At 41.1% G+C, this 27,733-nt stretch overlaps 1 protein-coding gene across 1 annotated transcript in view; it reads left to right on the top strand.

The window, feature by feature from the left end:
- Nucleotides 1-27,733, top strand: part of nrm (neuromusculin) — a 190,094-nt gene that overhangs the window by 94,612 nt on the left and 67,749 nt on the right. The window contains exon 3 of the mRNA XM_065491022.1: nucleotides 19,386-19,540. Within this exon, the coding sequence (XP_065347094.1) occupies nucleotides 19,386-19,540 (155 nt within the window). The remainder of the gene's footprint in view (nucleotides 1-19,385; nucleotides 19,541-27,733) is intronic.

The raw sequence follows: 27,733 nt of genomic DNA, 5'->3' as shown, positions 1-27,733 counted from the left end.
GCAATGTGAGCCTGCGGTAGCATAACAAGAACCACACATCTCGCCTTCCGCGCGCCTCCTTCAAGGTGTATTAAGAACCGCAAATATGCATGAGGTCTCTCTCTCTCTCTCTCTCTCTCTCTCTCTTCTCCTCTCGCTCGCTTAATTAGTATGCAAACATTGTTATTTTTATCGCGAGCGCACACACTCATGCCTGCTCCTGAAGAGTTTGTTGTGCGCCTGGAGCAGAGGTGCATGCATGTGTTGATTAGGCAGCACCGGGGGTGGCAAAGCTGCCCCTTTTTATTCAAATTTTTATGACCTCCCAAGCGCCCAGCAGCACCCTTGACTTTGCACAACGCTCTTCACCTAGTTTCATAAAAACGAGTACATGTGAATTGGCAGCTGGCATATTCAAGGGTATAACAAACTGCTGATGAAATAATTTGATGTATGTAAAATATGTAAAAGGAGATCATTACACGTCCTAATTTATGAAAACTTAAGTTTCCCGTTCCATATAAAAGTCTCAAAAAATTATGAAAAACCCGTGAAACTAAAAAGAAGAACTTTATCAATTTTTGAAATATTTTATTTAAAATAATTATATCACTAAACATCCAAACACCCAATAAATATCAAGAAATACTGGTTATCGATTTTTGCTTGTTTTACTTTGAAATTTATGCCCAATTAGCATCCATTAATATTCAAAACTGCTGTATTTAATTTTCCAATTCATCAAAAACCGAAAACGCTTGGTAAATATTATTTACATTCGGAGGCCGTACACGTTTCAAATTAAAGCGTTAGCAATATTTTCAGTTTCGAATTCGCCTGTCGTGCAATATTTCTAACGTTGTTTTCTCCAATTTCTCTGGGATTGTGGGTTTTGCTCGTTCGCAATAAACAAATTCGCACTCGCACGTATTTCACATCGAACCAGCGGCGCAGATAGCATGCCCGGGCACCTTATACTTGCTATCGGTTTCCAGCCTTTTCAGCGCGTTTTTTATATCTCTCGTCGGCAGGTATAGGTAGTGTAGAGCGTCGACACAAACACACAAACAAAGCGAAGCGGGAAATTTATTTGGCCAATTTTCTCTCGGGCCGACATCCACCCGCGCCGCTGCCGCCTTTCTTTTCTGCACGCTCGCCAAGTTCGCACACAAAAATAACGAAATTGAAACCGATCCAATATAATGGAACGAGGAGATGGAATATACTCGCGCAGGATAATAACAAAACGACATGCAAATCGATACCATTCGTAGACTGACACTAGGTGAAAGCTGTGCGTTCTTTTTTCTATTACATTAAGAAGACACACTTTTGGTTGCTTACAGATATTTTCCAAACAAACTGTATGTAGGCAGGGGTTTAAAGCAAGTTTTTGGCAAAAGCAGAATGGAAAGATGGCGGCAGCTAGTGCGTTTTCACTTGATAAAATGTAAAGTATAATACAAAAATCAGTTCCTTTTACTAAAAGTATTATGCTATGAAGCAAAATTTTTCTCATATAGTATCATTGATCATTGACCATCTCCTGGGATATTAGCATCCAATGAGTCTAAAAAAATGTATTTTAAGCACATATTATTTACAAAATGTAACAAGAATAGCGCACCTATTAATCCGAAAAATGAGTGAATGAATAATCCGAAAAAACTTTTGTATTAATCATATTCTGAAGAAAATTCCGGGAAGCACGTTTTCAAAATTTACCAAGGTAATTTTAAAATAGCTAAAATAAAGCCATTGTGTTATGAATAATCTAAAACAACATTTCTCAGCTACATGCCGTATCATTTCTGCTTGCGATTTTTCCAGAACACTTGTCTGTTTTGGAAAAATCATAAATAATAATTTGCTTCATTTATCATTCGGTTTGTCTCAATCGCTGAACAGATTCCAAATTGTAAAGATATTGATTCCTACCACCTTCCAAGATATTATAGCAGTTTGAAATTTGGCGTGGACCTGGCAAACCATAAAACACGGCAACTTCCATTCCTTTGGCAAAACTTGTCATCTTTTATCAAACGCCATAGAATGGAACCAAAAAAATACCATAACTATCGGCTCCCCTTGGTAATTTTACTCTAAACCTCATTAAAATTATTTTTAACGAATTTTCTCATTCTGAAACAATTTTCGAGAGAAATCGTTGATTACACTTTAACGACGCGCAAATCGATACGATATCTAGAGTTGAGCAGATACAAAAACAACGGTGCGGAGGTAGGCATGCGGAATCCGTATTATAAATAATGTGTTTTGCTTTCTGCTATCGTGCTGCACTTGTCTATTTTGCGAACGGGCTGACAATGGAGCGGACGCTGTTCCCTCTTTGGCACACTTTCAAGTATGCCCATTTGACCGCGAGGATAATAGCGCACGTCGGACGCCATTACCATGATCGTCCCTAGTTCTTGCCACGCGGCATGCACACGATAATGACGTGCGCGCACCACTGATATTAGCCATTCAAACTCTCTCCAATTATTTTTTGAGGGCCTTTTGTGCGCGTAATTGTGTTTATTTACGCGCAGCCGTCCAGCCAACCATAGCACCGGAGGTATTCTAATAAATGAATTGTGCCCGCCTACCCGCCCTTTTGCAAGGTTCTATTCATAATGCGGATAATAATAATTTGAGGGCCCTTTTGCCGCTGAATACGGAGGCTAATGAGTGATTGTACCCCCGCTTCCTCAGAATATTCTAAGGAGGATAGTGGCTTCAAAGGTTAGAACCTAAGCTGGAAATTTTACTCTCAATGCCAAACGACTCCCCCAATTTGTGGCATATTGGGTTGCTCATGTTGGCTGGCAGTCCACTAATAAAATGAAATCCTCAATGACGTGGAATTTTTTAGAGCTTTAATAAAAATAGGAGCATTAACAAAGGAAGCGCACTATTGGCTTTAAAAAATTTATTTCGACCAGACATTAGTTTAAAAACATAAGTTTCCTTTCCTAAAAAGTGTATACTGCATTATGAGCGGACAGTGAGTTAAGCGCCGCTGAAAAGCGATCTATTTTCGCACGGCGCAGGATCCCAGACGTTCTGATTGGCCGGCGGACGTATTTTCTATTGTTAGCCTATCAGAAAGTACGTGGTTCTCTGCATCGAGCAAGTAGTTCGTTTTTCGACAGCGCTTCACTTGAGCTACTTTCGAGGGATGGAAACTTATGGCTCAAAACAATACCTGGTTTACAGCGTTTAAAGTACAAAAACATAAATTGTTTTGGTCAGATGGCTGGCTTCCCTTGTAAGAATTTTGAACACTGAATTAAAATAAAATTATAATTTAAAATTTAACAAATAATAATAAAATTTAACGCAATTCCAAGAGTTGTTCAATAAATAATTATTTCACTCATCATTTAGCAAGTATGCAACGCGCACGTCGCACTGGCAAAGCCGGTTGCCTAGCTCTATCTACCACGTCTTGAAGGACATCTCATCTCATTGTATCCGAATTACTATAGTCAATTTGTCTCCGCGGACATAATTCCAAGCGACGAAAGTTTTAAACTTTTCCTTCCGTCGGGACGTCAAAGAGCGATGGGACCATTTTTCATCGGTCTTAATTAAATTTTGCTGTGCCAGAAAAAAAGAAGCAGCGTCTTTTTTGTGCCAAAAGAGAGAAGGGTGTGCTGCTATGACTGATCAACGCGCGGCGAAAAATTTAAAGCCTGGTGCGCGATGCGAGCGGATATAAATAACATAAAACTGGTCGTCGCTGCGAGTGTACATACATGGCGTGCGTGTGAACTGCCGAAGAAATATACGAGTGGCTGTGATATGCGCCATAAATTTAGCATTTTCTGCTGCGGGATGGCGTTTTTCTCCCCAGCCCGACCGCCGGCAGAACTTCCTTACAAGATGTGCCTAACTCTCGGCTTTATATTTATGTTTATAGACGGAAGCGTTTCTACATATCCCTCTGTTGGCGTGTATGTGTGGGAAAAATTATTGAGGATGAGAAATTTGCCAAAAATACGAAGAAAAAAATAGAAATCCGCAGGGAGCCGCTTGGGAAATATTGGCAGCGGAATTGCAAAACATCCGAGATGAATTATTTTCTTGTTAAAACCGTATTTGGCGGGCAGTCAAGGGTGCTGGCATGCGAGCCGAAAAATGAACACATTTCTTAGCCTTTTGCCATCCTCTTCTTGAGAAACTAAATATTTTAAATTGATAATATAGTGTTACTGAAATTTCATTTTTTGACAAAGCCAATTGATTCCTGAAGGTCGAATTGGGTTATACCACTGACCAACTTGGACGAAAATTCAACAAGACGGGCTGAAAATCGGTTTAAACGTAAAAACCGTTAATTTTTCGGGCATTTCTGTTTGAACCTAGTAAAATGTGCCACAAGAACCAAAAAAAGAAGAAAGAACAGGGACTTGTCCTCTGATTGGCTGTGAGGGATAATCAGCAGTGTAAAGTGAAATTACTGTTAGGAATCTGATTTTTGTATTTAAAAAAAAAAAATATGTAAATCCAGACCAGGAAAAGGAACTTGTGTACTAAACTTCGTTGCAAATAAAAATGCAGATTTTCTTTAGTTCATCGTTAACAGCAAAAAGCTGCATGTATTTGTAACATTGTAACAATAAAGTACGCGTAGTAAACTTTCCCTTTCCTTTCATGGTAATGGTAAAGACCTTTTTTCGAGGTCTTTTCTGCAGACTTTTTGCTGTTCTCAGAAGCCCTTAAGAATGTGATTGATCTTATTACAAGGGAATTCAGGAGCCATTCAAGGCAGTGAATATCATCTTGCTGCCGCAAACGGTTGTTCTCGCGGCTGCGAGGCGCGCACCGCAACGCCGAAATTCAAGTGCCACGAGCACGCATCTGATTAATTAATTAACTTAATGCAATCCCGGCGTGAATCCAATTAATAACATTCCACCGTGGCAATTTAATTATCTGCATCTGCCGTTTATGACCGTAGCTCTGCCGCCGCCTCGCTGAATTATCATTTTGGCTTTTTCTCGCTTCTCGACGCGGGTGCAACGCACAAAATAATAATAATAACGACAAACGCACCGGCTCAGCATGAATTATACGCATTCCGCCTCGAGCGCAGTCCCATTTCTCGTCTCCCAGATTATTTAGAGAGTGCGGTGTGCGTGGCGCTGAGACGTCGGAGAGCAGCCACGCGAAAATGGAAACGTGCCTCGGTGTTTTGCAAACAAGCCGCGGAAATTGATGTGCCCGTGTGTGTGTGTGTATGCTATGCGAGCCAAATTGCCAAAAAGCTAGATACGTCCTGCGTCTTGTTCCTCGTGCTATTTGCTCTGCAGCAGCTCACAGCTCCAGAATTGCGTCTGGCTAGTTACGCATTCTCTCTGCCACGCAACTGTTGACACTTCTTACACTCAAAGCACACGACTCACATGCACCTGAAACTGAAAATGCGTGTTTGCATATGTTTGAATCTGCACAAAAAACTGCTTTTGACTATGGAGCTGACTCGTGAGAGCTACTGCCTGGAGTCACTATTTTTTGCTTGATGTGCGTCATGAATTTGAGAACTGGTAGAACAACAGATTTTTTACAGTCTATCTGGATGAAATCTAAGTAGTTGAGAGTAGATGAGTGGCACAGGAATTTAATTTATGAGAGTACAGTACAGATCAATTCCTGAGGATTCTTATAAGGTTTTCAGCTGAATCATACTATTGGTAATTCGACACGACGTGCTGAAAATTAGCGGAAACGTTAAAACCGTAAGTTAAGCGGTTTTGTGTCTAAACCTAGCAAAAAGTGTGACAAGAACGCCGGTGAACTATCAGATATCAAGAGTAGCAGCGCTGCTGTCTTGTACTTAGGCCATAAATATATAGAGCTGCTCCCTTCTCTGATTGGTCGCAGGGCGTTCTTGTGGCTTTTTTTAGGTTGATCAGGCGAAAAACTGCTTAAGTAACAGTTTTTTTACGTTTCCATTTATATTTTTTCATATTTTCTACTCAGAAAATGAATATTTTCATTCATATTCGCAAAAGAGAATGCATTAATCCCATTGAAAAATTTAAGGTGAGTTTATTGCATTACTATTGAATCGAATTATTTGGAGTGCAGGATTATCCATCGGAAATTTCAGGCCTCCTACATACTTTTCGATAGTGGAACAAGCACGTCGGTGATTTGCCTGTTTGTGCTGTGATCTGCAGAGCAAACAACAAACGTGCTGTTCCATTATCCACAGTGATCGGGCCTGGAGGCGAATTATCTATCCAGCAGCATCACTATTTTATCCAGCTGTGAAAGAAATTTATTTTGCTATATAGTGCATGTGCTGTGCACTGTGTGTCAAACCGAATGGTGTTTATCTGCTGGTAAAGTATAAAAGTCAATTCCATTTTAGTATCATTGAAATGCAGCACGTGAAAGCCGGAACTCTTTACAAATTACTGCGCGCTTAAAAATTTTTCACCTGTTTAAATTAATCAAACACTAGTCGATTCCGGCCAGAACACTGAGTATGAAACTGCCCTTTCAGCCGCCGGTCCCAGGTGCCGGAGCGAATTTTCATGCAAATGAATTGGCACTTGCTGGATGATAATCATCGTCTTGCCGAATATAATTGGAATGTCCCAGAGACTCAATCCTTCTTCGAAAGTTCTGCCACTGATGAAACCTCTGCCTACATTTATTCAAAATCCGCTTCCTGCCTAATTAAAAGATTTATATTTCTACTCGTGCCGCAAGCAAAAATCCAACTGGATAAAAATGTTGGCTGGCGCGAGTGGTTGTTGTGTGTCGCACGTCCGCGAGCACAAACACGCATTGTGAGGCGGCAGATATGACTTCTTGGCAATTCTTTGAATGGCGGCAGGCGCATAAAGAAGCCTGCTGAGTCCATAATATGCACGGCGAATCTCTCTCTCAGTCGGACACTTAGTATTCCTTTTTTGTCTAGCCGCGCCATTGTGCCGCCGCCGAGAGAAAGGGAAAGAGTAGTTTTGTATCAGCCTCAACAGCAGTAGCAGCAGCAGAGGAAAAGGGATAAAAACACGCCTCTTCTTGGCCGCATTCACCAAGCGGCGTAATAGAATTTTACTTATTTTCGGGCGTGCTGGCCGATACGAAATGGAACTGCGAGGGTCCGAAAGCCGTTTTCCGATAACCACAGCAGCGGCTGAATTTATATTTCGCCTCTTTGTGTGCCCTTTGAAAGGTTTCCAAGAAGCTGGGCCGAACCACCCACTGAAAAAAAATAAATGTATCACTAAACTTGCAGCTAGCTCTAAAATCGTGGCTTGGCATTTCATTGTGGCTCTGCGACGATCGATTTATCAGAATCAAATAGTAAAAGCCTTAAAATTGCATAATACCCAATTCTACATGTACAATTTAAAACCAAAATATTAAAAAAAAATCTGGGACGAGCTTTCAACTTCATTTAGATGTTTTAGATGGAAGTGAGACACGCTAAATAATACATTATCGCATGCGCCGGGAGAGTAGATGTAAAAAGTGCGAGAATCCATAACAAAAGTCAGACAGAGAAAGCAGTTAGTTGATAAGTATTAAAAATGAGTGGTCATAAATTCGTCGAGTCATCCATCAGATGAAGAGCTCTAATTTAAGGCGAAAGGGGTTTCGGTGTGGATCACCACGCATTTGCTCCAACAATGCGCGCGCGGGGTCGGATTTTTATTAAAACGTGCGGGGTGAGAAGCGAAAAGCGCGCACGATTCTGTCTCATTAAATTTTACTGCAGACTCGCCGTCAGCCGCGCCGCCCGCTGCAGAAGCGAATTCCACATGTAATTTCTTTTTCATCATAACATTTTACTTTTAAGGGCGTCTTAACGCGCAACGATTTATGGTGCTTTGAGGCGAAAACGCGCACATAAAAATCATAATCTCGGCTCCTTCATATCGCGCTCGCACTCTCCTCCTGTCTGGCCAGACGCCCCGAGTAGAATCGAGGGGCAAAAGGTGAAGGAAGCCGTCTATCGATCCGAAAAGAATTCGGTTAAATATCATTTTTTACCAAGGAGCGGCTTGAGAAAATGGATTTCTGCGTTTGAGCTCAAATTTTTATTATATATATTTTTTTCCCAACATTAGTAAAAATAAGATTTTATAGCAAATGTTTAGTATTGTAGTGAAAATACTTTAGTGAATCATAGACCGTGAGGGCGAATCGAGCAGTATGTAATTTATGCAAATGCGACAACTTTTGGAAACCAGAACCTATAGCTGTCACTCTGTTTTTTTTTATTAAATTTATTGATCTCCAGAGAAAAATTAACACAGTTTTCACCAAATCTTAGCTAATACAAATAAAAAACATCCTAATCGGCTTGGAACTCGGAAATTATATAAAGCCGATTAATTTACTCTGAAAAATATATCCTCTATTTAAAAAAAAATCCCAAGCCCGACAGATGTAATTGAATTTCTTTTTCGTCACTCACTCTAGGCTACTGTGTGGTTTCATTATTTTTTAGAGATTTCATCCGCACTTTTCGGATCCATTGCGGCACTCGGAGAAAATGACCATGGTCTGGCTTTATGACCTGCCGGGCGAGGAACTTTTCAAATTTGGCGCGCCTATCTGAGCGATAACTTCACGCCGGGTAAATTGAGTGCGCGCCGACGAAGAGAAAAGCAATTTGGCCAATCTTATCCGGCTGCTTCACCCGCTCTCTCTCGCTCTCTCCTTGCCGCTTTTTTAATTCCTTTGTAAACGCGAGTGCACGCGAGAATGAACTGTTAAAACACAAGTCGTGAAAATTAAAGTAGAAATAAAAGATCTGCTGCTGCCTCTCTTGCTCTCCGCTCATTCGCACTCGAAAAAGTTTTTATCTCGTCGCCGGTGAAAAGAAGTGCCCGAGCAAAAGAGAGACGAGAGAAGAGCTCGCTCGCTGCGCTGATAAAAAGACGCTATTATTTTCCTCCGCTCAGTGACCTACTATGTATAATTTGAGGAAAAAAGCGCGGACGAGGCAAATGAGGCTCCACCCTCGTGAAATAGTATTGCGAGCTGGCCGCAGCTGGGTTGATTTTCAAATTTGAATATCGCTAATTGTTCGCATTCGGGGCTGTCGGAATGATATTAAACGCGGCAATTTGGAGCGAATGGCGCCGTTACCGCGGAAAAGGGGCGCTACTATCGTAATTGAGGGATTTGATGGGAGTTTTTTCGATTAAGAAAAGTGATTTATTAGTTTCAAAACGCGAACTAATTCGATTTATTGGTAATATCAACAACATTTGCAGCTGTAAAATAAATTGAATATTTACAGATTTTTTTACTAAGGCACGCGAAGAAAAATAGAAATTACAATTTAACCTCAGAGAAATAGGCCCTATAGACCCTCCAAGAATAAAGAAATGACAAAAATGCACTAAATTATCACGCCCACTACAAGATGAAAGCGCGTGTTTTTCTTTCTTATGCAAATAAATCAGGTTTTATGGCCAGCAGCGCCCCAAGTCGAGCGAGAGTGACATAAATCTGGAACCAATCTTCATAATCGTCAATTTTCCGCCTCTTCCCTGCTGCGGCTGGCTTTTCCATAAAACCGGCTCCCAGCTGCTTTTATGGCCCCGAGATGCACACGCCCTGATATAACGTAAATTATTTGTTATTTTAAACATATTCCACGCTTAATTCATCGGCCAAGTGCAGCTCATTTTGCCGCCGAGAACTGCTGCCGACTGCACATTTGGTCCAGATAAGCCGCGCGAGATGCACTCTGCAGCTTTGCGATTTACGACCGAGGGTCGTAACTCGCGCGAAAAATTGCTGCCGGACAAATTACTTTACGAGCGCGCTACTCGTGCCGCAATCAGCTCTCTTCAGATTCAATTATTGATATAAGCGTCGCTTTAATGTGGAAAACTTGTAGTATATATACGTGTGTGTGTGCCTTTTTTATATTATACGATGGAGTCTCACAGCTGCGATCACACTTTCGTGTATCTAGTTCATGGGTTTCGAAATGTTTTTCTAGGTTTATCACAGCTGTGTACCGGACAACATAAATATACTCTGGCAAAATGTCAATTCAGTGTATATAATTGTACATTTCACGTTCAAATACATGCTACTTTTGCATTAAATTCAAAAACTTGGTGCATATATATCCAAAAATACTCTTTTTTAAATACGAATTTAAAAATTCAGATAATCAGAGTATCATTTGAATTTTTTGGATCGGCCTGCGCGTTAGAAAATGCGCTCTGGACAAATAGAGCGGCCATATGTTATGATGTCATCATTTCTCATGATGGCAAAGATTAGGATGCGTCAATTTTTACAGTGATTGTAGGATTTTCTTTTGCTACCCACGCTTTGTTTACCAAAAAATCGGCAAGAAATATCAGTGGCCATGACAATGATGACGTCTCAATATGGACGCGACGGTTTATTCCAACAATTCTTACGCTGCTCTGATTTTCAGAATTTTAAGCAGATGAACATAATCAAATTCCGTTTTTTTGTCCTTTTATTTTGATTTAATTTAATTTCATTATCCTCAAATCCTACTTTTCTTTGTAAATTGATAGACTTGTGATTTTTATCAATCAAAATATTCAGAATATCGCCCAATGAGATGATTTTTACAGACCAGTGGAAAGCTTCAAACGAGGCATTTGATTCCCTTCCCTCTTCTTTCCCACGAACTGTCAGAAAAACTCACAAAAAATATAAGTGTGACAGAATTCCTGGAAAAAACCTGATGTCAACGAAAAGAGTCCATTTGTTTGCAATTTTCTCATATCTGTGAATTTCGCATCGTATTTTTATCGACATCAAACACGCCCACTAGAATATGAAAAGCAGCAAGCAAACATTGCAGGAGAGAGTTTCAATTTCCAATTACTCCCGTCGATGTAACCATGGTTCAGCGGTCGCTTTTTAATATTTCACAGAAGCTTTTAACTAAAAAAAAGTCTTGTGTATGCCGGCGAGAGAGCTGGATTTTGGAGTCCCCAGTGCAGTTTGTGCCCGAGTTAAAAATGGGCGGTTGGAGCATAATTTCATGTTTGCGGTGCTGCAAATAATCCCACAGCGACAAGGGATTTGCAATGACCTGGCCCATTTAAAGTTTGCCCCGCTCACAACAAACTATGCCCTTCTCTCGCTCCTCCAACATGCTCTGAATTTGCAAACAAACTCTCGCCTCTTGCACTATATTTTACGTGCCGTGCATTTGAGCCCTAGACTCATTTTCACGTGCATAAATTTTTATCTGCGTTATCTTAGGCATTACGCAAACACTAGCTATAAAGATATATTTTATTTTTAGGCTTACTTTTTATTTAACTCTCTTATATATATTTTCCACAAACAAATTTTACCTTGAAGAAACGTTACAGTGAAATAAAATATTTCGATATTTACAAGAGGACTTTTCAAAAAATGTAACTGCATTTTTAAATCGATTGTTTTTTAATAATTTTCTGCAAAATCTGCAAATCAATTTTTAATCAGAATTTTTTTAAACCTGTAAGCTTTTCAAACAAATTCAGTCATTTTTCTAACGATAAAAATAAGTGACTACATTGTTGGAACATCAATAATTTTTTCTCATCTTTTCTGTTTAATTTACACATGAAACACGATATATTTTGATTGATGCTTTCAGTATGTTAATTGCTGAAATTTAATCCGCTTCGGTGAAATGTGTGATGATTTAAATTCGGAGATAACTCGCTAGGCAGACCAGTTTTCGCTCTCTCGCAATTTCTCCCTGCGGGCCGGTTTCGTATAAATCAAACATGCATCGCTAAATTTTAAACATCCCTTTTTCACCAGCTGCGTATACAGATTGAATTTAGCGAATGAAATGTGTGTAGAGCAAAGGTTAGAGTATTTTAATTAATGCGGAAAACAGGAGTCAATACGAAAAATGACGGGTAAAAATATGTATTTTGTATGACCTATATTGACTTGTTCAACACAAATTTATGTGCAGTTTCATATGAATGGAAGCAGTCTTCTTAGAAGCTACTAATAACCAACTGAAGTGTCATTATTAACCCTGTGTTTTGACGTTTGAAAATAAAATAAATTCAGCGTAATTAATATCCAATCAATAAAGCCACCAGCTAATCACATTAGGTCGCTCATCACGCATAGTCAGGTCGGTTGGTCGGCTATATGTGCAGGCATACATTATTATTGGTCCCTTTGGAGTTTGTTCGTCGCTTTGAGAGCGAACCGTTCTTTGACGGCGAGCAACAAGATAAGAGCGCGCGTATATATATACACATGAGCTGCAAATCCCGAATAATCAGATAGTCGGCGTCGGCAATTACTGCCTCTGCAGCCAGTTGAGGGAGCTCTTGGTAGTGGAGCCGCTGAGCTATTATTACTTATTGATGAAATGCACACACAGGGCTTCCTACGCGTGCGGTTGCGATGGATGCGGCGGCCGGCTCTCTGTTCGTAATTGGATTTGCAGCCCTAACTGGCTGAGATTAGATTGAATTAATGCGCGTGCGTTTTTACCAGCACCACCGGCCTCACCTCGTTATCGCGCCTTTTATTTTATTTTATGCACTACCAACCGCTCCCAAGCGATGAATGTTTTCGTCGGACCCCGCAGAAAGTTTTCCTGTGATTTTTTTTAGCTATGGTTTTATGCGCCGCTCGTAAAGTTTGAAGATATCTTTGCTGCAAAAGCTGCTGCCTGCATTTTATATACTCAAGTCGTGGAAATTAAATGCAGGGCTGATACAGAAACACATTTAGTCCACTGACCACCGACAAAAGCTGTTTCGCTTTGCTAGTAAAATTAAATGGCGCTGCAATGAATGCAGATTTGTCCTCCGTTGTTTTACGGTTGGCCCCATTCCACTTTTTACTTAACCCAACAGACAAAAACAATCCTTGAACTGCCCGCTATTTCTTATCATAAATTTTAGCTGGAAATGTCAGTAAAAACGTCAAGTTTTACGACTTTCACGCAATTTCAACCCATACCACGCTTACTTTTTTAATTTTCCAAGAAACATAATCCCCCATTTCAAAATTCTCGTGGAATATCAGAAGAAATGTCAACTCTTATTATTTTCTCGCTTTTTTTAACACGTGCCACGCCTTGTTGAATTTTTCAGGATATACCTTATGCCCCCATTTTTAAAATTCCTGTGGGTCACTTCTCACAGATAATCCGATGGATGTGATTTCCGTCATCAAAAATTGCACAATTTTTAAAAAGCATCAGTCATTTTTCCAACGGTCGATTCGTGGAAATCGATTATTTATCTTTTAAGTATTAAGTGGGAAAGAAACAAAGTATTTTTTTCACTTATGGCAATACTAGCACGAACTTTAATCCGTTAAATATTTAAAAACCGATTGTTATCCACGATCAGATATTTTGTGCTAAGACTCTGAATAAAAAAATTCGACTGTTTTGAGCAAAATCTCCCTAAAATCCAATCAAAGTAGATAAAATATTGCAAACACGTATAGAAAATGTTTATAGATCTTACTAAATCATTTCCTTTCCCAGTATGAAATTCCTGCTGTGTCTGATCTTGCGAGGAGATATTATGTATGTTGTGTGCGTTGGTGCATCACAGCATCCGGGGCGATGACAGATTTATCAGGGAAGGCAAAGGCTTTGCTGCTGTGCCTTGGGTCACCAATTTCCCGAGGATGCTGAATATCTGTCAGGCACGAGACAAGTTAAGCCAATCGTGACGCTAATTACATTCAAAGGTCTTTGAAGAAAGCAAAGTTCGATAACTTTGTGCGAGCGAGCGAGCCGAGTGAGCGAACTCGTTTAATAGGCCTCATCCATCCTATCTGTTTTAGTCGCTAACAAGATCCTTTTAATTGAATTATTAACGAGTTTGCTGATGACGAGCAAGACCGATTTTTCAAAAAGGACGGAGTAATTTGGCAGCCTACCTGCTGTGGCGAAGCGGCCCTTTGATGTGTTGCGCGTCGAAAAGTTTCGCTCCCCCAAAATGCACCCCTCCATTTTCAGAAATTCGTCAAACTCAACAATGCATTTCTCGCTCTCGCCTCTGCTGATTGAATGAGCGCGCGCCTTCTCGTGAAATGAACCAAAAACGAACAGCGTTTTTTGGCCGCTTTGTCTACTTCTCTGCTCCCCCGGCCGTAGCTGTGCGGATTAATGGCCGACCATTTCTCACCTTTGGTCCTCTCGACGGGGGTGAGAAATTCTTCTGGATAGTTGTCTGCCCATATTGCTCACATATTTCCAGACACGGACTGACCAATTTCACCGCATAAATAAAAATTTTCACTACAAGAATTTTAACTTAGAACAATTTTAAAACTAGGTTCCAATAATTGAAACAATACTAATTTAAGATTAATTAACCTATTCGATTTTACACCATCTAAAAAAATCTGATTTATTTAGTTAAATTCGAGCAAATTTTAGAAAATAACTATATAATGAAGTTGAAGAAAAATACAGCTTGAGATTGTCAGCTTTTTGCTTCTTAATTTGCAATAACATTTCTGCTATTTGATTAATTGAAAGGCAATGTATTTTCTAGTTGTTTCGCGTGAGCTCCTGATTTCGTCTCGGGAAGTTTATCTCTCTTCCCATCCCATCTGACGGCCACAAAAGAAGCAGAATGCATTTAGCTTCTTCTCCTTGGGCAGGAAATTCGGTCCGACATAACGCGCGCCCGACAGACAGTCCGTTCTCGGGCAAACGTCAGTGGCATCAGCCTTGCAGAATGATATTGATAAAGGTGCCGACGGAGGCAGTTGCTGCTGCCGCTGCTGCTGCGTCCGACATTGATGGAAACGGCCGAGAATCTGCTGCTGGACCGGAGAGTTTGCAGTTCGCTTCTGTGGGTGGCGCAGCTCTTTTTTCCACGCCGCGTTTTGCCGCTCGCTGCACATGTGTCTCTAAGCTGCTGCTGCGGCCCGGGATTATTACTCGTCGCCCAACGACCGACGACGCCGCACTTTAATTTAAATTTTTTGCTCTAATTAAATTTCGGTCCGACGCGCTCGCCGCTTTAATTTGTCCAATTTGCCTTCGCCGCGTGTGTATACTTTGCTCCCACGTCGCCAACAGCAGTTGATATTGCGCTTTAATTGAGGCAAATTTCACGGGAGCAGCCAGAGATGTTATTAAAATTGTTGCTCTTTGAGATAAAGGGGCTTGCAAGATTTCACTAACTCGATATTAAATTACTAGAGCTATAAAATTTAGACAAACTCTACTTTTTATATTCTACATAGGGACATCAAATGAGCACGAATATTTTGCCTCGTTTCTTGCTGCAAAAACGGTTATTATTATTAAAGCTGTTGACAACTCTAAAATTTAATTTCTGCTAGTGATTATGATTGGAAATATTTACTTTTACAACCAACTCGGGTTTTATTGGCTTATTTTTGCACTATACATAAAAGGTACAGGAAATCGATTTTGTGACCATCCAAAAAGGTTGAAGTCGAAGAATTTCTATAGCATTTAGGGCACAATCGTCGGCTTTGCATACATTTATGCTGGTTCTCTTGCTGAGAGCACTATCAGTCGCGATCAATACAGCCTCCGCCTCCCATTTACACAGGCAGCTCGTGCCGGTGCGGTTGTACAATACAATAAAATTTTGTGTGTTCCAACGCTCCACAGGCAACCGTTTCGTTAAAATAGCTGAAAATAAAACAAATCATTCATTTTAAATTACTGTTTTAACAAATCCTTAAAACAAAGATTTTTCTCCCTCTTTTACACAACTTGGAGGCGCCAAGAGAATTATATCACTTTGTACGTCTGCAAAGTTTCGACTTTTTCCGCACTCTCATTCACACCCGCAAGGGAGGCGAATCAAGCTGGGCGGCAGTGAATTTGCAGCTAAGCGGCGAGTAAAAAATTGAGTGCAAAATGATTTTGGGCTGACGAGCGATTGCTCGCGTGTCGCATTACCATCCATTTCGGCGCTCGCCGCAAGAACAAAACTCGGACACGGCCGACAGAAAAGGTGACAAAGACAAAGAACGGGTCGTTGCGAAACTCCGCCGGGTCCTGTGTTCTGAAATGGGCCCATCCATCAGCGCGCCGCTCGCTCGGGTCGGGAACGAGTGAGAGCGAGAGAACGGGTGCGGAAATACCCACCGCATGCATCCACCAGCTTTGCCTACATCTCCGCCGAACGTGCCAACATGCATTTTTTCTCCTCTTTTTTGGCGCGCTGAAAACATTGCGTGGCGGCGAAAAATTGCGTGACTTTCAGCGAGCACGCCGAAAAGCGTTTGCGGCAGTCTGCTTTGTTTCCTTTATGTGTTGTCTATATTAATTGAGAGTGACTTGGCACCAATTTTTGCAAATTGAGTTGCACTTTAGAAAATTTAAGTTAGAAAAATATATAGTTTAATTTATTTGAAATATAACGGGTCATAATAAGATATTGGCAAAATGAGGTCTAGAAAATTCAAAAAGATTTAAGCCAGAAATCAGTCTCTACCAGTGACTTCGATTTTTATTCATTTTTACGAATTTACGGGATATTTTCAAATAGCCCAGTATCTTGGATTTCAATCGAACTAACACCGCAAATTTGAAGTCCTTGATCAAGATCGTGTCACCTCTGTTAATTTTGGTTTCAGATTAAAATTTCGGAAATATAATAAGATAATTTGGAATTTTGTAAATGCGTGTGATAGTTGTTGTTTCCATGACATGTTTGAAAATTTCTGATCGGTGTGGTATTTATTTATTTCTATGAGTAATTCAACTAAAAAAACGTATTTTTCAACTTTTTGTGTGAAAAACTGAACACCGTTTGACCTTTCTCAACATCCCCTGACCATCTGAAGTGTTAGCAATCCATCCCTTTAGGTCAAAGTCTATATGTAATCATAAAAAGGTGAGAGAATTAAAATTCATTAAATCCCGTGCACAACAATTTCAACGCAAAGTGAAAAACGCTAATCCAGCTGCCAAATCAGTGAGTGCTATGTCGGGACGCGAGGATACAAGCCACAAAATCGAAATCACACTCGCACACACAAACATTGATGTAATCGCACGCGGCGGTCGACAAATAAATTTAATTACGGCCAACGAGGAACCATTTCGGGCGGCCATTTATCGCGGAATGTGTCGTTGGTTGTTGGCTCTGGCTCGCTGGCACGGGGCATAGATCATTTCGGCCCAGCAGGTTGGCCTGGTTGCTTATTGTTATTCGAACGAGCGCGCGCCGTGAGCGAGCGAACGAGCGGGGGCGACAACAATTATAATGGCCACCGAGATAGCCGACCGATCGACGTGCGGAGCCAGGCCGCTGCTGCACCGTGCTCATTAGTGTCGGGTGAATGGAAAGGCGCTTGCATGCATCCATCCGTCGGCCGCTGATTGACGCCATTGTCCCGACATGCAAGAATTAACAGCGCCCACCGCACACACCATAGGCACAAACAACACATATCACACGGCGTGCAGAGAGACACCAGCTACCAGCGGTGGCAGCTGGCCTCCCTGCAACAACAGAACTCTCGTCGGCGCATTTTGCCCGTTTTAGAGAGTAGAGAGCAACAGCCTCGAATTACGCATGTTAATTAGCGGCCGCGATGAATACTCGGACGGCTGCTCGTCAAATTTCGCTCGATCGCAAAGGATGCGTTTGGCAGGTGCAAATTACTCGTCAATTGTGATCCGAGAAGGCAAATTTCGGGCTTGCTCCGTTTGACAAAACGTTCTTTAAACGTAAATCAACATTTAATGCATGAAGCTTATGATTGATTGTGTCAAACGCACGACTTTGATCAAACCAATGCCCCTTTATTTGAACCTCAGGAGCGTGGGAAGTACGGGGAATACCAGATTGTTTTTTTATCGTTGTTCATATAATATCACTGTCGGCTTTCAATTTTGAGAGCAAATTTAGGCAGTTTTTAAGATCCGAAATCGCTCCTGTTTCTTTGAAGAAACTGATCATTTGTATTGGTTCGATTTAAAAAAAGACTGAGTGCGTGAGTTAGTTGATTTTAGTCTTAAACGAAATTTATAGCCCTGTTTCGTTCGCGAATTCTCTGATTGGTTTTTACGTTTCCACCGATTTTCTGCTCGTCATATCACCAAATGATTCGGTTAACAAACCCAATTCAACCCTCGTGAATATTTAGCTTTTATTCCATTTTTATTCTGGAACTAAATAAATCATACATAGCACTACCGTTGATACCCAAAACTTTGATTAACCACGAAAAACACGAATTTTTGCTTGATAAATCAAATAAATGAGTAAAGAACCATTCGCTTTCATTGCTGCCATGCTTTTGTCGGAATTTCTGAGAACTATTTCCGAGACAATAGCGGCTCTTGCTGAATTTTGTGAGCGGTTGACTTGAGCCTGTTAATTTTTCAGTGCAGCCGCGGCTCGAATTTCGCAGGCAGTCTTCCAGATTGCTGGTCCCACATAAACACAGAGAGTACTGGCACAAAAGTAATTTGTTCAAGTGCTGACCTCGGCGCAAAATTCGTCGTGCCCGTGCTGCGGGAAAAAAGCTCATTATGCCGCGCTGCTGGCAGACATTTTTCACATGTATTTTTAATTAAACAATAAAATTATTTTGCGCGAGCGGCGGGGGTAAGTGGTAAATGGCGACGGCCGTGTTTTATTGTACTCTTCCACACGCACGCAGGCCTACTTTTATTAAAAACACAGAGCATTGTTGTTTGCGCAGGTAGCAGGTACTTTACCGAGCTGCGTTAATTACAAGCACGCGGCATTTTTCAGCCCTGAATTGACAGTGCTTTTTAAAAGAAGAATATCTTCTGCTCTTCTGCGTTTCCTGCTAATTTTCCGGCTAAATTATTTCCAAGAGGTCTAACCTGAATGTCTCCGTGAGCTGGTTGGCATATTGCAGAATTTTCTACCGACCTGTTTTTTAATCTTTTATTCTTTCCGCCGGGCTGAACGTATTCAATTTGTTTTAACGGTGACAAACTGGCTTGAAAGGGAGTTAAACAAAAAGATAAGCGATTTAAACCAAATAAAAATTTAACTTGAATACATTAGCTTATTGAAGTCCTTGTGGTTGGTGAGGTTCTATCAATTTAACCTAGCAACAGGAACCCAATTTAAATAGATATTCATCAAAACTTTGATTGAAACAAGATTGGAGTTTTCCTTGAAGCCTTACCTGGCTGACTGGAAAAAAAATAAAACTCAAATTTGAACCTCCATCGAATTCAACGACACTATTAGTCATCCCTGTTTTTCACTCGAATCTTATTTTTACAATTCCCAGATTTGAATTATCAGAGTGAAACTGTTTCCCATTGTGCGTGGCCAAGGAAGATTTGGAGAGCTCACTCCTCCTCTGCTTTATTTATTTCTCCCTCTCCGGAAAATCTAATTTCGTGCTTCTCTTTCTGCTGCTGTTACTGACGTGTTGCTTTTGCAAATGATGTGTTCCAGGGCCGAGCTGCACTACACGACCAATATGTCGCGATCGCACCTGGAGATTCGTCAGCTGCAGCTGGCGGACGAAGCAGTCTACAAGTGCGAAATCACTTTCCTCGAAGTTCGCGAGGGATGTGCAGTGGTGCAGTTCGTCAATCTCACCGCCCTCAGTGAGTACATATACATTCATGTATTATTTGTCTCGCCAGCGAGATGCGTGTGCGGCGCGGATAACTTTTCCCGCAGGCGGAATTACACGCACCCTGGCTCAACTTTAGAAACACGTGTGAAATTCCTGCATGAATTTCAGCCTGACGCCCTGCTTTGTCGGTCGTGTTCCGTGCCGATGCAAATTTATCTCGGGCAACGAGGGCGTTACTGACTTTCGCATCACGCTTCTCTGGAGTTGCGTAATTTAATTTGAATTATGCTGCATTTGTGGTGCAAATTGACTTTAATTGAAAACACAGACGTTTGCGTTGAATAAAACGAATTATTTGGCTCCAAATTCACTTATGTATGCTGCAAAATCAGTAAAGCCATCTAAATCACCCTTGAAAACCTAAAATACATGCCGAAAATTTAATGGTCTTGTTGAGCATACATACACTGTAAAAATTTTTGTCTCAAATTGATTTGGGTAAAACTTAACAGTTAGTTTAAGGGTCGTCTAAGACATTCCACCAAACATGATATCTGAATATTAATGTACATAGATTTTGTGGGAAAACTCGGCGTGATTCTTCAAGTTTGGGGCCCATACCTCTTGGGGAAAGTCTCTCTCAACTAATTTGCAGACACGCAGCGCAAGCGACTCTTCGCAGATATATGAAATCAAATATTCGGCCGAGTTAAATATTCAAGCGAAAGCAGCGCACGTCGAGCGAGAGGCCAGCCAGCGCGTTGAAACTTTGCAAATGAGCCGGCGCCGGCTTGATCTTTCAACTCTTGAATGCTGTCAGCGCAAAATCTAATTCCACTGCTCACTCGGAGCTGAGCGGCAAGTCAAAGTGATTAACACTCCACGGCGCCAAGACGCGAAAACGTTCCTGCCGAAGACGCCGCTTGTGCAGTGCAAACACGCAGTGCACTTTGCAGACTGCAACCGCCCCTCGAGGCCGGCTATGCAAATCAATCGGTCTCGAGCCGCATCATGCCATCCATTAATTCGCGGTCTAATCTGATTGCGCTAATCGCTCGAGGATTCGCAACCGCAAATGTATGCAATTGCCGTCATTAGACAGAGACGTGCCAGAACGCGGCTGCCTGTTTTATTAATTAGGACGGATTGATAAGTGCAATTCGCTGTTCTGCTCTTTGAATCGAACCTGATCCTGATAATTAGCTAAGTCACCGGAGAAAATCTGGAAAGCACAGATATTTATATATATTTTTCTCCCAACAGACGAGGAATGCGCAAAATTTGATCCAAGAGAAAATTATTGTTAGCTTTCAACGAGATGATGATTTAAAATCATAAATTTCCTTCCCTCTAAGGTGCATTCCCTGTTATAAGTGGTCATCGATTTTCGAAACCGTATAACTCACTGACCACTCACAACGGGGAATTCACCTTGAAGAGAAGGAATTTTCTGTTTCTAAAAAATAAATAACTGTTAAATAAAACCTTCTCGAGAGGGAGGACTGTATGTAATCAATAGTTTTTCTGCCATTGAAATTAATCTTGAAATACTATGCAGTGCACATTAACGCTCTAATATCAAATAGAAAATATTTTTTCAATGTACGTGACCGCTCAAATGAAAGTCATTTTTAACTAAAATCTATGTCCACAACTCCCGCACTTGAGCCCATAAAGCGGTGCTGGTAAAAAATCGAGCGATGCTCCGGTCCAGTGACCATTTTCTCAATGGCCGCTTCGACATTTTGCAGAGTCGCAAATCAATTTCAGCCACTCTCAACAGCGTTGTGCGTGGATCGACGAATAAAAAACTGCAACCCTTGACCGATGAGCGACATGAAATTTACAAGTGCTCCAGCTCGTGTATATACGTCATTCGGGGAAGGGGAGGCAATCGAAAAATTGTGCCGCGAGAGTGTATCGGAATGAGGCAAAGTAAAATCCACTTAGGACAGCCAACCGTGAAACCAGTAAATAAAAGTGGACTGTTTGAATGGCGGCGGCGGAATTTAGCGTTATGGCAACGATAACCGTGCTATAATTGGCCAGTAAACGCCGCACTGCAATGATCCGAATGGAATAATCCAGCAGTTGGAATATTAATGAGAGGCAGAGCGAAAATTCCGACTGAATTTGCATCTCTTTTGCGTGATCGTTCCTCAATTTTTTATATCAGCCGCGGTGATGGATGAAATTGGAAATTTTGAAATTATTATCCGCGTTGAAATAGAGGATTTACTGCTGGAGAGTCCGATCAAAAGGGCCGACCTCTACGCATTGAAAAAGACCAAAATTGAATTTTAAAAAAAGCACGTGTTTTCTTTCCACCGTCAGTTAGTAGTTTTAAAATTCAAATTCGCTTCCATTTTACAGTAAAATCAATGAAATGTCCTGAATTCGTAATTGACAGGAATTGCGAGATTTGCTCGTTTTGTGTAAAACTCATTATCTTTTTTTCTGTGCTAGAATCATCAAATTAGCAAATCATAACATTATGACGCGTTTTGTAAATTAATTATTTTTGGAAAAAGCAGCAAATCGATCATATTTATTACCAGTAACCAGGTTATCAATTGAAAATATCAGTAAAGATGTCATATTTTTTTGGATTATCCCACGCTTTGTGACACACCTTTTTATTTACGGGGAGACCATTACCCCATTTCAAATTCCCTGTTACATCCTATTCCAGTAGTCGCTATTCACGGAAGTGTTTTTCAGAAACAAAAGGACAAAAATTGTCTGAATCGATTTTGAACAGCTCTAAATGTATGTCGGTTTAAAATTACGTAATCATTTGATATTTTTACACGGTGGTTGAAATCTCGTTTGATAATTCGATTTCACAGCCACATACCAACCAACTATATAATCACAATGAAAAGTGTCTAGAGAGACAAAAGCTCAAAGTGAAATACGAGTGACTCGACGTGCGGCGCAATCAAGCACTTTTCTGGCTACACAATCGCGAGCATAGGAAATTACGATTCCGGTGGAAAACGCGTGGATCCAGCGCGCGGGCGAAAATAAATGGAATTCGCAGCTGCTTTTGCGTGCAATAATAACGCGAGCCGAGCAGCGAAAGAGCCGGGAGCGTGAATTTATGGCTCATTGGTGCGCACTGCCATTCACTGCCGATATTGTAACAGAGCCGATCTCTCATTGAATAAAAAGGCCCGATAATGGTAATTACAGGCGGCGGCGTGCGATTCGGCGTGACAGCAGATAGGCACATTCGCAGGATATCCTTAATGAGGTCGTCATAATAGAGAGCTGTTCGAGCGTGCCCACCATTCGACTCGAATTTTATGCTAATAATGAGACACGAGTATCGACGCGCACACGAAAAATGCGCCGTGCGTTGTCGCAATTGCGCAGTTTTGTTGCCGAATTGCGAATTGTCATCTCGAAAATGGCTCTTTTAGGGCCGCGCTGAGCAGGAAATGGGGCCATTCTGCAGGCTTTTCGCATGCATGAAAAGGCTCGACGATTCTAATTGCGGCAGTTATCGAGCTCACGGGGAAATTATAAATTTTTCATCACATTTGGCGCAGATTTTTTAGTGTGCGGGCACATGGAAAACCGAGGCAGCTCTACTCGCATAATTTAATAAAATATGTAAACAAAAACAAAACACTGGTCTTTACTGCAAAAAGTTTTTAAACATTATTTGACACATTTTGAAAATAAATATTACTTTTGAGTGTATCTGCAAAACCCCCCACCCTTATCAGTTGGATTTTTTCAAAAAGCCGTGCCTAAAAAACTGCAAAAAAACAGTCGGTGGTGATTTATCCGATCTTTATGAATTGAGCAAGTAGACAAAAGCAGAGTTAATCGGTAGCATGTGTGAATAAGCCATACGCTCGTCCCTTAGAAAATATTATCCGGTCAGTCTGTGTGCAAATGTGCCAGGCGTCTGGTGAGTGTTTCAGTAGCCAGGTTTGCTTGTGAGGCTTGGGATTATTCAAAATAGCTATATACAAACCAGTGCTTCCCTTGATTCTATATTTAATCTCCTTGCACAATTTTTTAATTTATTTTCCTGACCGTACAAGCAAATGTGAAGTTTCCCATTTAAACATATTTTCCATAATATCCGATGAACTTGAGTGGAACGTCAAAACGTGAGACTTTGTCTAATGAATTGGTCAGGATCGACTTTCGTTGGGGCGCAAATTTGAATTCCGGCATGCTCGGCACACAGAGCTTAGGCTGGGAATTGCAGCAGCTTCAGAAAATACGTCGGAAACGCTTCTTATTTGCGGTTAAGAGCCTTCAGACAGGGGCCACGTGTGGACAAAGTTCTCACGCCATAAGCAACTCATCTTTATTTCAATTAGAAGGCCGGCCGCACGCCTCTGGATTAGCTCCTTAATTTTGTCCACTGGCGTAATCAAAGTTTAGGAGGGTGAATAAAGTTCCAACCGCAAGGAAGGGCCAAAGTTGCGTGTGGGCTCGAGTTGAATCGTCGCGGCGCGCTAATTGGAATTTATATCTCGTCCCGTGCAAAAAAGGCAACAAGCCGGATTGAATCGTAGTTCACAGCGGCACCCGCGAGAGGGTGTTACCCCAACCTCCAGTGACGGCGGGGGGCGGCAGCGATTTATTATTCATAAAGAGCTTAGAGCGGCCGGCCAACTGCCAAAAGCTTCCGTTCTCTCGTCGTGTCTTCTGGGCATTCGATATTTATCCTTCCCCCGAGTTGAAAGAACTTCTTCGGCTCTCGCATCCATCAGCACTTCTGCAGGCCAACTTTCCGATTCTCCGCGGTGCATGCACATGTGTTGCATTTCAGATCTCTAGCTGCCCCGCCGGGTCTGAAAAGTTGTTGAAACGCTCTCAGGGTTCAACTCGATTTCTACCTATTTACGTTCGAACTAATGTTTGTCTGCGATAAATGAATAATGTTAACTAACAACATTCATGCGCCATCGGTCATGAGAGGGGAAATTCCTTCAAGAACACAGCTGCTAACTTTGAGGCGTTTATTAATTTTGAATTGGATCAAAACAAAGCTCAATCGTGCGCGAATATGGCCGCTAGCAAACTCATGCGGAATGTTTAAACTTGGAAAATACATACGGAAAATTCACATACTAAATAATACTTAGACTGCTGCTTTTTCAAGAGAAACATAAAGGTTTTGTCAAGTAAAATGAAAATTCAGGCTGTGTTTTATCGATACAAAATCGGGTTCTAAACGTCCATCCCTATTTATTTTGCAAAAACTACCAAACATTATCGCCAAAATCCTATGATTAAATTATCGATTTACTAGGTTTTGCGAAAGGTGTTGAAAATGCGTCAAAATGCTATATAAAGTCTTGTTTTTCGTGCTTATTTAATGGTCAAAATACTATCAGCGGTCCCAGAAAAAATCTATGATCGATTTAGTCTAAGATTATAAAAAAATTGAACTTTTTCATCCCATTTGATTGTGATGAAAGTATTTTCAACAAGCTCGCGCTTTTACAAAGTTGGCTTAAACGCTTTCCTGATTTTCTCAGCTCCTCGCTAATTAACGAGAGTGAAACTTTTAAAAGCTCCGAGAGATACATGCAGTGCAATAATTCTAAAGGTTTTAATAGAAAAAGTTGTCGGCTTATAGGAAGCTGCTCCATTCATTTGCCTAATGAAGCTGATCCCCTAGTCGCTATGCACGCGCAGTAGTGTCGCGAAAACCGGCTAATTAACCTTATTCTGCGGCTTCGTGTGACCTAATAATAAAAGCTGAACGACACAATGGATGGCGAAGATGAGTGCAAATATGAGGCGCTTTTTTTCCGCTGCACCAGACACATGAGCCGTAATCTCTGGAGAGAGAATTCCGCCACTTGGCTCGCGTTGCTGCTGCCACCGCTGATGATAATAATATCCTATACTCTTTCGCGATGGATAGATATAGATATACACGCGAAATCCCAGCTGTAAATATAGAGCATATGAGACTGGTAAGTAATCTTGGCAAAAAGCAAACAACGCGCAGCTCCAGCAATTAAGCTGCTTAGTCATGGCGGAGGTGCCGAGAGAGTGACGAGACACTCATGTCGTACTTCGGTTTTCCCTCCTGCAGTCTAATTTCCACGTTCTGTGTATGCTGAGACCTAGCTTTGCTGGGAGTTTTAAAAGTTTTAAATAACATAAAAAACGGCGGAGACTACAAATTTATTTACTGGACAATTAAAGCACTTATAAAATCATCCTGAAAGATAGGTAAAAAATATATTTAAATTATTCCTATTTTCAGGTATTAAACCATCTTAAAATCCCAACCATTGGCATTTGAATCGCACATCGACCTCATTTTAGCTTCAGTCTGGCCGATCAGAAAATTATTTACCCTGTCCCGGAATCCCAGCAATTCGAGGCGAGATTGGAAACGCGCGAGGAAACCCACAAAATGAAACTAATCACTGGCCAGCGCTGGATTCTGTCTGTTAGCTCTCGGCATTAAACTTTTGAGAGCCAGAGACAAGCGCACCAGGTATTATTGCTGCTTACGGCGTGCACGGCACGCAGATATTATATGTGTGGGGCTCGAAAGAGGAGCTGGGCATTCAGCCGGCAGGTGGTGGTTCTGCCACCGCTTATGCCACACTCAGAGAGCCATTAATTGGCCTAAAATCTACTCAAAATAGTTTTAAGACAGAAATATATTATTAACGTTAATTTTAGAGATTGTTAGTCGCATTACAAATATGATTTTAATCATTTTCATGAGCTTGCAAATATATGAGCAAAAGCTTCAGTCAAAATATTATCATTAATATAGGGACCTACTCGATTTATTTTATTTAAAAACTATGATGTAAGGGAATTTTGAAAATATAATTTATTTTGTAAATCCATTAAACGATATTTTAATCAGGATTTTAGCGAAAAGTCTCAGTAAATGTCAAATTGTACGATTTTCCCACGTTTTGCGACACATGTCGCACCTCTCGTTTAATTTTCCGGGGGACCACGTCCCCATTTCAAGGTTCCCGCGAGGCCCAATCCCAGTAGTTTCTGTTCACAAAAGAATCCGTTGGACGAGTTATTCGATCGCAAAAATTACAACATTTTCAAAAATTCGGTAATTTTTCCAACGGTACACTCTTGGAAATCGATTATTAATTTATAGTTTCAAGAGGAAAATAAATAAAAGATAATGGCAGTTGACAAAATAAATAAAAATTGTATCGTTGAGGAGGCAATCATTGACCGTTTTTCTCCTCAATATTGATTTTAAGATGCATTAATTTGTACTAGAGGAAACTTATTAAATTAAAAAAAACTCGTTCCATTTAAAAATATGTTTATCTTTAAATTTTCCCACTCAGCCATGCATTTATAATTTTTTTAATCATAACCTCAAATTTGAGTATGGAAGCAAGTATTATATTAACAATAACATTAATTGAGTATCATGAATTAAATAGAAAAAACTCTTTGCCCTAATATCCACTTTGCGACCAACAAGGGATACCCGAGCAGATTCGCTGCATGTTCGCTCGCAGGCAGAAATCATTAAAGGCGGCCTGGCAGATTTACGCTGCGTATTTAATTAAGGCGCAGCACACACCGAGCATCTGGCAGAAAGGGTGTGTTACCTGCTCCCTCTCTCTTCTCTCTCGTTGGACCGACGCGTGTTCCATATTATAGCGGAATCAGGCAGAAGGTATGTAGCCACCTTGTGGCTGTCAGGCTAATCCGGCCGCCTCGGGCCGACGGACGACCCTCCAAATGGCGAACGATGCGTTTTATGGGCCCTGAATCATGCTCACGCACTCGAGTTTTTGCGCCGTGACACAAGCTCCGCACGCCTGATTTGCAATTTAATGACAATGGCTCGCCGCTTGGATGAGACGAGAGCCCTCTTAACTCATTAATGATTGAAGCTTCCCCGGCGCAACTCACTAGATTAGCGTATGAATTTTCGTGGAGGGCACGGCCTATAGAGCCCCGACAGCGGGCGTTAACAGTTTTACAGGATTTGGCATCATTGCCCAATGTCACGTTTTGCATGGGCCAAAATCAAATTTCAGCTTTTTGTTGTACACTGAACGGTATAAATTTAATCAGGAATTTTACATGAGGAGCGCCCATTTGACCAAAAAATATTAATTAAGTGTATACTTTCAATCAGGTGATAAAATGAGCAAAACTTTTCTTCCCTCCAAGGTGAACTCCCCGTCGTTATAAGAAGTCAGCGAGATAATAATATGCGCAGCCGAAA

The sequence above is a fragment of the Cloeon dipterum genome, chromosome 4, assembly GCF_949628265.1.
Source record: "Cloeon dipterum chromosome 4, ieCloDipt1.1, whole genome shotgun sequence".
Lineage (NCBI taxonomy): Eukaryota > Metazoa > Arthropoda > Insecta > Ephemeroptera > Baetidae > Cloeon > Cloeon dipterum.
This window is presented reverse-complemented; position numbering and strand designations above follow the sequence as displayed.